At 40.1% G+C, this 14677-nt stretch overlaps 1 protein-coding gene across 4 annotated transcripts in view; it reads right to left on the reverse strand.

The window, feature by feature from the left end:
- The window catches only part of Hmgxb3 (HMG-box containing 3), a 59452-nt gene that overhangs the window by 12229 nt on the left and 32546 nt on the right, over positions 1 to 14677 (reverse strand). For all 4 annotated transcript variants that reach the window (XM_020158853.2, XM_020158856.2, XM_020158854.2 and 1 more), the window contains 3 exons: positions 13741 to 13890; positions 9618 to 9919; positions 9009 to 9136 (listed from right to left, as the gene is read on the reverse strand). In XM_020158853.2, coding sequence (XP_020014442.2) covers positions 9009 to 9136; positions 9618 to 9919; positions 13741 to 13890 — 580 coding nt within the window. The remainder of the gene's footprint in view (positions 1 to 9008; positions 9137 to 9617; positions 9920 to 13740; positions 13891 to 14677) is intronic.

The following is a 14677-nucleotide window of genomic DNA, read 5'->3' on the forward strand; positions in this document are numbered from 1 at the left end:
CGTGGTACGACTGGACATCCACATGCAACAAATGAACTCAATGTGGCCCTCACACTTTATGTAAGTTAATTAAAAGTGGGATCACAGACTTAAAAGTGAACCACAAAATTATAAAACTTTCTGAAGGACTCATATCCAGCACATACAAAGAACTCTTACAACTCAACAAAATTCAGTGAAACAAAGTATAAAGAAATAGTTTACCAAAGAAAACACACTGACATACATACATCATTAGTCACAGGGGAAATAAAAATTAAAACTACAATGAGATACCATTGTGCACGCCTAATTGAATGGTTCAAAAAAACAACAAAAAGGAGGCACTGAGTGCTAGTATGCAGAGGAAACTAAAACTTTCACACACTGTTGGAGGGAATGCAAAATGACACAGCCACTTTGGCAAACAGTTTGGCAGTTTCTTATAAAATTAAACGTATACTTACCTTATGACCCAGAAATCCGACTCCTAGGTATTTACCCAAGAGAAATGAGAATATACACTCACACAAACTCCTGTACATGAATGCTTGTAGCAGCTCTATTTGTAATTGCCAAAAACTAGCAGTAAACATCCTTCAACAGGTGAACAGATAAATTGTGGTATATTCACACAATGGAAAATTATTCAACAACAAACCACTAATATATACAACTTAGGTGAATCACAAAGGATTATGCTGACTGAAAGAGGTCAGATTCAAAAGGCTACATATTTATACATATTCTGGAGGAGACAACACTACAGGGATGTAGGAGAGATTAAACAGTTGTCAAACATTAAAGGTAAGGACGAATTTACTTCCACAAGAATGTTGTGGGGTAAGGGGATTGTTCCACACATTGGCTGGGGTGGCAGTATACAACTCAGTGCATTTGTCAGAATTCATAGAACTGTACAACAGAGCAAATTTTCCTGTATGTAAATTTAAACTGAATTTTAATTAAAAAAAAAAAACACCTATATAATACTGAGTACTGGCCTACTTAGATTTCAGGTAAAAATGGACCCCCGATACAAACACCAACAGGCAATATAAGCCTCATTAAAAGTATGAATTCAAAATAAGGCAACATAAGGGTCTTAAGACAAAGAAAATAAATAAAAAATACTTTTAAATTTTCAGCACTCAAGGAGAATTCCAAGATGGCGGCTAGAGGTAGGAAGCAGAAAGTGACCCTCCTATAGTGAAATCTTGGAGAGACGCTGGAGACACACTTTGCAGGCATAATCACCGAGAAAAGGCATAACTTTGACTCCTCCACATCTCCAGCCGGCGCAGAGAATCTCCACCTCACGTTAAACGGAGAACCGAGGAGGCCCCCGGGGCCGCCAGTGGCCGGCGCCCATACGGCTTGGGAAGACGCGGACCAGGTGAGCTTCGCGGTACCGCGGTTCCCCCACAGACAAGCCTGGGCCAGAGCAGCATAGCCCCCTGGACAGACTGACCTCCACCCGGGAAAAAAAGAGAAACTGAGTACTAAGCAATAAGAACAGTTAAGACACGCTGGAAAGAGGGTGGGGCGCCCTGAGCGCTGAAGATTGGGGGAAGGGAACCCTTCCCGGGACTGTAAATAAACGAGCCAGGCGGCTGGAGAGGCTCTGGCGGGAGCGGGGCGCGCCAGCAACCAGGAGCGGGAACGCTTGTGAGAGGAGGGAAGACCCACTTCCCACGTGAACTGTAAATAAACACGCAGGCCTGACAACGCGGGGCAGTGTCGCCTTTCCCAGTGCTTGGAAAGGGGAAAGCCTGTGGCAGAGGCCGCCGCACAGAACTCTGAGCAAACAAAGCCTGTGGGACCAGGTGAGTGCTAAGCTCACCCCAGAGATCTGCATAAATAACGCAGCCAGCTACAGGCTGAGAGCAGCAGGCAGGCAAGCCACAGTTGCAGGTACCACTCTCAGAACTGCCTCCAGACGCTTTTTTTTCTTTTTCTCCCTACCTTTGATGAGAGAACAACCGAATTACACCTGCAAGCCGAAAAACTTACTGAAACTGTATTGCATTTGAACTGGGGACACTTGGTGGGGCTTTTTTTTTTTTTTTTCTTCTGTGTGTGTGTGAGTGTAGTTTTGTTCTACTTTATGCATCCCCTTTGATGAGACAACTACAGAACAACATCTGAGGCACCAACTCCAGGACTGGAGATTGAGACGGACATCCAAATTATTAAGACTGAAATTGCATTGCATATAAACTTGGAAGTTTTTTGTTTTTTTTGTTTTTTTTGTTTTTTTTAATTTTCTATTTTCCATTTTATTTTAATTCATTTTTATAAATATTACTTTCATATACTTATTTTTTATTTTTTTTTTATCTTTGATTTTCAATCCTCTCTCTGTCACTCTATTGTCTGTTCAGCTTACTGTCGATTAGTACACTAACACTCCCTGTTTATACCTTTGAAACTCTCTTGTCTGATACCTTGTTCTGCTTTCTCCCTCTTGTCTGTATATTTGTTTTCCCCTTTTCTTTAACTTCTTGCTTTCCATCTCAGCTCACTCTTCCATTCTCAATATTACCATTGTTATTATTACAAGCTAGAAAATACTTAATTACACACAGTACAGGGACAGTAACACCACCAAGGACAATGACAGGAAGACAGAAAAAAACAAGGGAACCAGTTTCCCCACAGCAAAAAATTAGTACAGGAACCAGAGGGGAATGAAGAGAACAGAAACTCAGAGCCAGACTCCAACAAAATGAAGATAAACTATGCCAAAGGACCCAATGAAGCCTACAAGAATAATTTAAAAGAAGACATACTACAAGTACTCGATGAGAATTTTATAGAGATGATACTGGATAGGGTCAACCAAAATGTACAGGAGACACTCAAGAAATTCCAAGACAATAAAAATAGAGAATTTGAAAAAGCAAAAGAAGAAATAAAGGAAACCATAGAAGCACTGTATAAACACCAAAATGAAAGAGAGAACACAATGAATAAATGGATAAATGAACTCAGGACAAAAATAGACAACAATAAAGAAGAAAACAGCCAGGATATGGAAAACCTCAGAAAAAAGAACGAAACAGAACTGCAAAACAAAACGGAAGGCCAATCCAGCAGAATAGAACAAACAGAAGACAGAATCTCAGAACTTGAAGATGAAATGGTAATTAAAGGAAAAACTGAAGAACTACTAATTAAACAACTCAAGACCTGTGAAAAGAAAATGCAAGAACTCACCGACTCCATCAAAAGACCAAACTTGAGAATCATGGGCATCGAAGAAGGAGAAGAGGTGCAAGCGAAGGGAATGCGTAATATATTCAACAAAATAATAACGGAAAATTTCCCAAATCTAGAGAAAGATATTCCCATACAAATGCAAGAGGCCTCCAGGACACCAAACAGACCAGATCAAAATAGAACTACTCCACGACATATCATCATTAAAACAACAAGTTCAGAAACTAAGGAAAGAATATTGAAGGCTGCAAGAGAGAAAAAACAAGTAACATACAAAGGTAAACCCATCAAAATCACAGCAGACTTCTCAACAGAAACATTAAAAGCAAGAAGAGCGTGGGGTGAGATCTTCCGGGCACTGAATGAAAATAACTTCAACCCCAGGATACTCTACCCAGCAAAGCTATCATTCAAAATAGATGGAGCAATAAAAGTCTTCCATGATAAGCAGAAACTAAAACAATATGTGACCACAAAGACACCATTACAAAAGATTCTGCAAGGGATCCTGCACACAGAAAGTGACACCCAACTTAACCATGAAAAGGCAGGCAGCACCAAACCACAGGATAAGAAAAAGCAAGACAGTAGAGAGTAACATCAAGTTAGGTACACACAATCAAACCTTCAAACAACTAAGATAACTAAATGGCAGGAATCACCACATACCTATCAGTACTAACACTTAATGTTAATGGACTTAATTCACCCATCAAAAGACACCGTTTGACAAAATGGATTAAAAAAGAAGATCCAACAATTTGTTGCTTACAGGAGACTCATCTCACCGACAGAAATAAGCATATGCTTAGGATGAAAGGCTGGAAGAAGATTTACCAAGCCAATGGCCCCCGAAAACAAGCAGGAGTAGCAATACTTATCTCTGACAAAGTAGACTTCAAACCTACATTGATCAAACGAGATAAAGAAGGACATTCCATACTAATAAAAGGGGAAATAGACCAAAAGGAAATAATAATCATCAATCTGTACGCACCCAATGTCAACGCACCCAATTTCATCAAACATACCCTGAAAGACCTAAAAGCATATATAAACGCCAACACAGTGGTTGTGGGAGACTTTAACACTCCATTATCATCAATAGATAGGTCATCCAAACAAAAACTCAATAAAGAAATCCAAGATCTAAAATATGCAATAGATCAAGTGGACCTAGTAGATGTCTACAGAACATTTCATCCAACCTCTACACAATATACATTCTTCTCAGCAGCCCATGGAACCTTCTCCAAAATAGATCATATCCTAGGGCACAAAGCAAGCCTCAGCAAATATAAGAAAATAGAAATAATACCATGCATACTATCTGACCACAATGCAGTAAAAGTAGAACTCAACAACAAAAGTAAAGACAAAAAACATGCAAACAGCTGGAAACTAAATAACTCATTACTTAATGAAGAATGGATCATCGATGCAATAAAAGAGGAAATTAAAAAGTTCCTAGAAGTCAATGAAAATGAAAACACAACCTACCGGAACCTATGGGACACAGCTAAGGCAGTCTTGAGAGGAAAGTTTATAGCCATGAGTGCATATATTAAAAAGATTGAAAGATCCCAAATCAATGACCTAATGATACATCTCAAACTCCTAGAAAAACAAGAACAAGCAAATCCCAAAACAAATAGAAGGAGAGAAATAATAAAAATAAGAGCTGAAATCAACGAAATAGAAACCAAAAAAACCATACAAAGAATTAATGAAACAAAAAGTTGGTTCTTTGAAAAAATAAACAAGATCGACAGACCCCTGGCAAACCTGACTAAAATGAGGAGAGAAAAAACCCAAATTAGTAGAATCAGGAATGCAAAAGGGGAGATAACAACAAACACCATGGAAGTCCAGGAAATCATCAGAGACTACTTTGAGAACCTATATTCAAATAAATTTGAAAATCTAAAAGAAATGGACAGATTTCTAGATACATATGATCATCCAAAACTGAACCAAGAGGAAATTAATCACCTGAATAGACCTATAACACAAAATGAAATTGAAGCAGCAATCAAGAGTCTCCCCAAAAAGAAAAGTCCAGGACCTGATGGATTCTCTGCTGAATTCTATCAGACCTTTAAAGAAGAACTGATACCAACCCTCCTTAAACTGTTCCATGAAATAGAAAGGGAAGGAAAACTGCCAAACACATTTTATGAAGCCACTATTACACTTATCCCAAAACCAGGCAAAGACACCTCCAAAAAGGAGAACTATAGGCCAATCTCCTTAATGAACATTGATGCAAAAATCCTCAACAAAATAATGGCAAATCGAATTCAGCAACACATCAAAAAGATTATTCACCACGACCAGGTAGGCTTCATCCCAGGGATGCAGGGGTGGTTCAACATACGAAAATCAATAAACGTAATAAACCACATTAACAGAAGCAAAGACAAAAACCACTTGATCATCTCAATAGATGCAGAAAAAGCCTTTGATAAGATCCAACATCATTTCATGATAAAAGCTCTAAGAAAACTAGGAATAGAAAGAAAGTTCCTCAACATTATAAAAGCCATATATGACAAACCTACAGCCAGCATTATACTTAACGGAGAAAAATTAAAACCATTCCCTCTAAAATCAGGAACCAGACAAGGATGCCCACTATCTCCACTCCTATTCAACATAGTACTGGAATTCCTAGCCAGAGCAATTAGGCAAGAAGAAGGAATAAAAGGAATACAAATAGGTAAAGAAACTGTCAAAATATCCCTATTTGCAGACGACATGATCCTATACCTTAAAGACCCAAAAAACTCTACTCAGAAGCTTCTAGACATCATCAATAGCTATAGCAAGGTAGCAGGATATAAAATCAACATAGAAAAATCATTAGCATTTCTATACACTAACAATGAGCAAACGGAAAAAGAATGTATGAAAACAATTCCATTTACAATAGCCTCAAAAAAAATCAAATACCTAGGTGTAAACCTAACAAAAGATGTGAAAGACCTCTACAAGGAAAACTATACACTTCTGAAGAAAGAGATTGAGGAAGACTATAGAAAGTGGAGAGATCTCCCATGCTCATGGATTGGTAGAATCAACATAGTAAAAATGTCTATACTCCCAAAAGTAATCTACATGTTTAATGCAATTCCCATCAAAATTCCAATGACATTCATCAAAGAGATTGAAAAATCTACTGTTAAATTTATATGGAAACACAAGAGGCCACGAATAGCCAAGGCAATACTCAGTCAAAAGAACAATGCAGGAGGTATCACAATACCTGACTTCAAACTATATTACAAAGCAATAATAATAAAAACAGCATGGTACTGGCAAAAAAACAGACATGAAGACCAGTGGAACAGAATAGAGGATCCAGATATGAAGCCACACAACTATAAGCAACTTATCTTTGACAAAGGAGCTAAAAATATACGATGGAGAAATAGCAGCCTCTTCAACAAAAACTGCTGGGAAAACTGGTTAGCAGTCTGCAAAAAACTGAAACTAGATCCATGTATATCACCCTATACCAAGATTAACTCAAAATGGATCAAGGATCTTAATATCAGACCCCAAACTCTTAAGTTGATACAAGAAAGAGTAGGAAATACTCTGGAGTTAGTAGGTATAGGTAAGAACTTTCTCAATGAAACCCCAGCAGCACAGCAACTAAGAGATAGCATAGATAAATGGGACCTCATAAAACTAAAAAGCTTCTGTTCATCAAAAGAAATGGTCTCTAAACTGAAGAGAACACCCACAGAGTGGGAGAAAATATTTGCCAACTATACATCAGACAAAGGACTGATAACCAGAATATACAGGGAACTTAAAAAACTAAATTCTCCCAAAACTAATGAACCAATAAAGAAATGGGCAGGTGAACTAAACAGAACTTTCTCAAAAGAAGAAATTCAAATGGCCAGAAAACACATGAAAAAATGCTCACCATCTCTAGCAATAAAGGAAATGCAAATTAAAACCACACTAAGATTCCACCTCACCCCTGTTAGAATAGCCATCATCAGCAACACCACCAACAACAGGTGTTGGCGAGGATGCGGGGAAAAAGGAACCCTCTTACACTGTTGGTGGGAATGTAGACTAGTACAACCACTCTGGAAAAAAATTTGGAGGCTACTTAAAAAGCTGGACATCGATCTACCATTTGATCCAGCAATACCACTCTTGGGGATATACCCAAAAGACTGTTACTCCAGAGGCACCTGCACACCCATGTTTATTGCGGCACTATTCACAATAGCCAAGTTATGGAAACAGCCAAGATGCCCCAGCACTGACGAATGGATCAAGAAAATGTGGTATCTATACACAATGGAATTTTATGCAGCCATGAAGAAGAACGAAATGTTATCATTCGCTGGTAAATGGATGGAATTGGAGAACATCATTCTGAGTGAGGTTAGCCTGGCTCAAAAGACCAAAAATCGTATGTTCTCCCTCATATGTGGACATTAGATCAAGGGCAAACACAACAAGGGGATTGGACTATGAGCACATGATAAAAGCGAGAGCACACAAGGGAGGGGTGAGGATAGGTAAGACACCTAAAAAACTAGCTAGCATTTGTTGCCCTTAATGCAGAGAAACTAAAGCAGATACCTTAAAGCAACTGAGGCCAATAGGAAAAGGGGACCAGGAACTAGAGAAAAGGTTAGATTAAAAAGAATTAACCTAGAAGGTAACACCCACGCACAGGAAATCAATGTGAGTCAATGCCCTGTATAGCTATCCTTATCTCAACCAGCAAAACCCCTTGTTCCTTCCTATTATTGCTTATACTCTCTCTACAACAAAATTAGAGATAAGGGCAAAATAGTTTCTGCTGGGTATTGAGGGGGGGAGCGGGAGGGGGTGGAGTGGGTGGTAAGGGAGGGGGTGGGGGCAGGGGGGAGAAATAAACCAAGCCTTGTATGCACATATGAATAATAAAAGAAAAATGAAAAAATAAATAAATAAATAAATAAATTTTCAGCACTCAATTCTACATATAAAATTCAGGATTTAAACACTCACAAAGGCAGATACACCATTCAATAAATGCTTGATAATGCTGAACAATGGGGAGGGTAAAAATGTAGCAATTCCATTTTTGAGAACTTGCCCAAAAGGATTAAGGATATATATAAACAGGACTGTAAAATGGGAGTACCACACAGCTCTTAAGAATGGGCATGTAACCCCTCCACTTGCTGGCATAGAAGATGCCCAGGATATACTGCTAAATTAAAAAAGCATGTTCTAAGACATGCAGCACATCCTACCTTTATTCAAAGAAAAACTACAAACCTACAAATCCTTCCATAATTCCTTATATTCTGCACAGATGAATGAACATTAGAGAGCAAAATGTTAAGTTTTTATCTCATGGCAACAGGATTACTACTAATTTTCAGTTTCTTCTTCTTTTTTTTCTTTGTGGTACTGCGCACTGAACTCAGGGCCTTGTGTTTGCTAAATAGCACTCTATTACTTGAGCCACACCTCTGTTTCTCTTTCAGTTTGTTTTTCAGATAAGGTCTTGCTTTTGCCTGGGGCTGAACTCAGAGCGCTTCCTGCCTCTGCCTCCTGTAGCTGGGATTACAGATGTGCACTACCATACTTGGTTGTTAAATTAGCTTTGTTATAAAGACTCCAGAAATGGGCCCTACCACTTAAGAGGTCACTGTCATCTACTGGGGCTGAGAAAGATCCTTTGTTCCTCACAAACCCTGCTGAGTACACAAAGGAGCAGGGCTCAGGGAGCAGTTCTCAAGCCCGCTTTGTGGTGTTTGAGGACAGAGAAGGCTGGCACCTACCTGTGTATATGTCCATGAAGCTGTGCAAGGCCAGACAGTGGGGGTTCAGACACATCTTCACCTGGGCAGTCACCACCTGCAGCCGGCTAGCTGTCAGCAGCCAGCACTCCTGGGGCCCAGCCAGGGAGCTAATGCCAAAAATACCACAGTAAGTATCAGAAGGGAAATCAGTCTCTTTATGCAGATCCTAGGCCCAGCAATCAGTGGTAAAATTCTCAAGATGTTACTGCAACAGGCTAAGGAAGGTGATGGAGCTTGGGTTCTAAGGTTTCTACATGTATCTACTTTGTTGGAATCTAGCCTATTAAGCCTCCTCTATAATTAATATAACTGAAGTTATTACATGATTTAACCAATTCCAGTGAAGTTCCAAACCCAAACACTGTGCTGGGCAGTTCAGATGTAATCTAAATTCTAAGCTGGTTATAATAACTTTCAGCCATTTTCAAGAGAAACAATAATTACTTATTAACTTACCATTACCAATTAGAAAGATAAAAGAAGCCTAAGCAAAGCAGAAAATAACATCTCTACATGTTGTAACTTTAAAGTTGTCTGAAGAAAAGAGTAACATGAGCCAAGTATGAGGCAGAGTAAAGGGGTACTTACTTTTGTTCCCCTTTGAATAATGGGCTGCTACAGAGAAGGCACTGCGTGGATGGAGACTCATAATAATTCGACCAAGAGGTTTGCTCTATGGTGACTGTCTCCTCACTCACGTTGGACAGGATAAGTCGAGAGCTGTTGAGCTCATGAATCAGGGCGAAGACCTCAGCCAGGTCTGACTCATTCTCAGGAATCTGCAGGACTTTACGCAGCAGCTGCAGTGTAGACTGTCGCTGGATCTCCCTCTGGGCCACGCTCAGGGGCTCTGTGGCACTCGGCACACTTGGGAGTGGTGAGCTTGCCTCCTGGGAAGAGAGTGGATTGAGCACCAAACACTCTGGGTTGAATGAGCCAGCCTCAGGATGAAATTAGTAAAGTCTGCAGGAAGCAGAGATATGAGCCTTTGCCTGAGGGGTGGGAAACTGAAGTTCCTAACACTTTGGCTAATGACCTGCCCTACAACTAAAAGCCTGTGCTTCTCTTTCTGGTGTTCAGTTTTACTGTTCGTAAAATAGGAGGATTATCTGCACCTTTCAATAAGGAATTCAATCCTTAGCTCTCATTCATCAGAAGGATAAGACTTGGGTTTTAGTTCTGAAGCTATCACTAGATGTGGGATCCAACGCAATTTATTTGATCTTCCTGAGTCTTCATTTCCTCATTTTATGGGGGTTGTGCGGATTAAATGAGATATTGTAAGTAAAGCAATTAGCACAGTACCTATGATTCACAAAGACTATGAACAGTAGTGTTGATATATAAATGTCTGCTCTGCTTAAAGTATTTGTCTTAATTCTTTGTGGCTTCTAGGTACAAGAGAATTTTATACACTAGTCAGAGGTTTCCAGGACCAAGATTCTGAATTGCTCATTAAAAACAGGTCCTTCTCAAGTGGCTCTCTTCAATGGAGGCTCCTCCCCAATCCTTTCTGCCATGCAGCATGGCTCTGTGCTTCCTGAGTGTATCCCTTTATGGCATGCATCATGTCCTAGTTGCTAAACCACTGCTGCCACCTTTAGTGAGGATAGGGTCCCTCTCTGCTTACTTATTTATTCCCCAAACCAGCATTAGGCCTAGTATACATGAAGATGCAGATTCATATTTGCTGGGTATTTTACACACTGCTTTGTAGAAGCTTACTGACCTGCTTATCAACAGAAGTTCTCTACATTAACAACTATTTTCTCACTGTAACAGTTTGGTTATTTGTCTTTCTCTGCCACAAGACTGTAAGTTTTTCAAGGGAACCAGCCATATCCTAATCATCTTTGTAGGCCTGGCCCGTAACAGGCATTCAATACATGCTAGCTTTAAGAATGAAAGAATTATAGGCTGCAGAAGAGATAATCAACATAGAATGAGCTGTCCTGGAAGACTGTTTTGCCAGGTATGACTATGTTGAACCATAAGCTGGAAGACCATGTGACAGCAATAACAACATTTGGCTCCAAGTCAGAGGTAAAAGAATGGACTGAAGACTATTTCAGCCCCAAAGTGTGGAAAGTCTTAATCACAACAGCTAAAGACAAACTGTATAAGGGATGTACTGTCACCAGAGGTAGCCAAAGGGTAACACATACATACAAAGGCCCTAGTTTCTGACCAGTTTTATTTTTTAGAAAACAATAATTGCATTTTATTTCTCCAACTTTAGGAGGGTGAAGGAAGGTCTGATGAAGAGGGAAAGTGTGAAGTTGGGGGGGTGGGGATGAGGGCGGGTCAGCTGTCAGTTAAGCAAAGGCAGAGGGATATAAATAGTGAGATTTAAAATCAACTGGTGAGAGGTCCCTAGACGACTCCTGCTTGACCTGAAAAGTTAGTTGTTTCATCATCCTAGATTCACAGAGCAACATGCATTTCCATAGTACAAACCACACAAATAGCCAAAATGAAATGGAAAGAGAAATGAATGTTCACAGCCTCTTCCTACACAGAACTCAATTCTATCTCCTAATTACAGAGCCAGAGTTAGAAGGTGTAGAGGAAAGAGATCTACCTGCCTAGAAGGGATTATGGTCTCCTAGGGAGTTAAGAAGTCAGTACAGGATGTGATCAATGCTTTGGGAAGAGAAGCACACCGAATGCGTGAAGAATCCAGGAAGAAAGCTCGCTTTAAGCAGCGAGCATCTGGTGCAGCAAGAGAATCTGTTGAAGGCTATGGATCCATACTGCATGCGATTACAAGGGTCTAGACTCCTTGAAGTACAGTACTGAGTCTTCTTTAGGGTTTTGGATGCTCAAGAGTAAAATGCTGAGGGCTAGTGGAGCGGCTCAAGAGGTACAGTGCTTGCCTAATAAGCAGCCGTGAGTTCAAACCCCAGTATCGCCACCACCCTCATTCCCCCGCTGGCCCTCCACAAACACAAAAGAGTAAAATGCTCAGATCTAATCCAGCTCAGGAGAGGGAAGCTTCCAACTCAGGGTCACTCTAAGTCAGATCTACCCCTGTATTTTAGTACCATTTACCTTTCTCATAAGGACAATGACCCCAGAATACCACCTCAAACACAGAAACAGACTTTGGAGACCAAGGAGCAAGATTCATCACCAAAAAGGCCCTCTCATATGCAAAGAAAACCTGAGGCTTGAAGCAGTTCTCCCCAACTCCAGTATTCCCAAATCCTCATGTCTCCTTCATGAAAAAACCTTCCACTAGGATCTCCCTGGCTCCTGGACATTCAGTGGGACCCCACTGCCTAAAGAACAAATGGGTAGTCTAGCATTCAAGACTTTTTATGATATGGTTCCAACATGGTTTTTAGGAATTATTTCCCCTTCTCTAGCCAAATCAAACACTCCTCACTTTCAGTCATGCTTGTACTTGAGAATGCCTTCCCCTTCTATCCCAAACCTACCTATCTTTCAAGGTCCAGCTTCGACCTGGAGTGGTCATGTTGCATCTTGGACCTGTTCTATGTGACATCCTCCCCACTGCCACCCAGGCAGATCAGCAACAGTTCTCTTCGTATTCTCATTCTAGTCATTCCATTTGCCTCAAATGCTGTCACTTTCTGTTCACTTGAAAAAACCTCATGCATGGGACTGGGTGTGTAGCTCAGTGGTAAAGTGCTTCCCTAGCACGCGTGAGGCATTATCTCTAGCAAAGCAAAATCAAGATATAACAAGTGCACACTCTACCTCATGTATGGAAATGAAAATTGAGGATCTCTAAAAAATGTCCATTTTTCCTGGTTCCAATAAAAAACAACAACAAAAACATCCCCACCCCCATCACAAGAAGCCAAGTAGAATGTATATTACTAGCCAAGTAGTTTGGTACAGCTTCAGAGAACTGGTGTGCCAAGAATGCTAGAAGTAAAACTTTGGAATTCATCAAAAGCTTGCCAAGGACCCTGTTGAGAAATAGTAATCTAATTTACACAGTTTTAGGATCGACATTTGCTGTTTATGACTTACAGGTCTTGTGCCAGGCCTCAAAACTAAGAGGATAAGCCTTTTCCCCAATACCATAAGAATAAAATCCTTTCATCCTGCTCTTTTTGTAAGGTCTGTAAGGTCTATGCTGCCATTCTCTTTAGAACTCTTGGTCGTCAAAAAAAAGTACTTGGTTCCTTTGGTTTGAACGTATCTCCTAAATTTCATGTGTTGGAAAGTTAATCCCTAAAGTCCTGTGTTACTGGAATTGAGAGGTGGGATTTTGGGGAGGTGACTGGATCATGAGGGCTCTGTCTTCACAAATGGGTTACTCCACAAATAAATCAATAGATTAAAGAGTACCTTTGTTATAGAAGCTCTCTCTGGCTCCTTGTTTTGTCTTGTAGTGTGGTGTCCTTTACCATGTTATGATGCAACAAGGTCTCACCATATATTGGGCAGGTGCCAACACCATACCCTTAGACTGTCTAGCCTCCTCCTATGAATTATGCTTTATAAATGACCCAGTTCTAGGAGAAAATGAACTAAGACACTCATCAATCCCTCGCCTTGGCAATGAGAACAAGGCCCACAGAGAAGGCACTTACACTGGTTTAGAGCCTACAGAATGGCTCCAGTCCTGATGCTCTAACTACTAATCATATTAAAAGATACTTTTATTTCTACTAAAACAGGTTCATAAACAGACCTCAACTCAAGGCTGGGGGATACATTTGGGGAATGAACTCACAATAGCCTTGGTGCTTTTCTCGGTCCTGTCTTTGACGAGGTTAAAACCACAGCTGGGACAAATCCGAGGTTTGTGCCGGTTGGTATAGACATAACTACACGACGGATTCTTGCACTTTCCCCGGCCTCTTGATGTAGCCAGGCCCAAATCCTAAAAAGATAAAACCAATGTTCAATTCTACAAAAGTTAGGATAAACCTGAGCAGAATACAGAACACTGAAACCTGGTGAAGTCACCTTAAGAAGAATGGGACAGGAGGTAGAGTAATGGCAGGGTATAATACCTGGATATATGGAAATGTCATACTGGAACTCCCTATGTAACTATTATATATAAACAAGATGTTTAAAAGAAAAAAAAGACAAGAAGGTAAAACAGGTCCTGTCCAGGGGTGAGTACCAGGAGGAGGGCATAAGGAAAGGATGAAGGAAGGCAAATATGATGTATTTTGTTCTCATGTATGAAAACAGAATAATGAAAACTGCAGAAATTGTTCTAAGAAGGGGGGAAAGGGGGTGAAGCTAATTAAGATATATTGTAAGCACATAGGTAAATGTCACAATGTATTCCCCTATATAATTACTATGTGCTTTAAAAAAAAAAACAAAAAAACCCCCCAAAAACCCTGAGCGCAGCCAGGATGACCAGCTGTCAATAAATCAGAGAAGAAAGTGGTAATTACAAATCAGACTTAGCCTAACTTCTAAAGACTCTTGAAGCAAAAGATCCTTTTTCTACAGTCAACCCTTTTCAGTTTTAATACAGGCTATATAATTTGGAACATCTAGTTCTTCCTATCTGTGAACTAAGTTGACTCTCAAGGGTCCAGACAATTGACAGAATGATGCAGTCTGTACCCACAAGGAGTGCTGGAGACTGTGGTAAACTCTATCTAAAGGCAAACTGTAATTTCTGGACTACTACTGACTAAAGCCAT

Source organism: Castor canadensis, chromosome 6 (assembly GCF_047511655.1).
Source record: "Castor canadensis chromosome 6, mCasCan1.hap1v2, whole genome shotgun sequence".
NCBI lineage: Eukaryota > Metazoa > Chordata > Mammalia > Rodentia > Castoridae > Castor > Castor canadensis.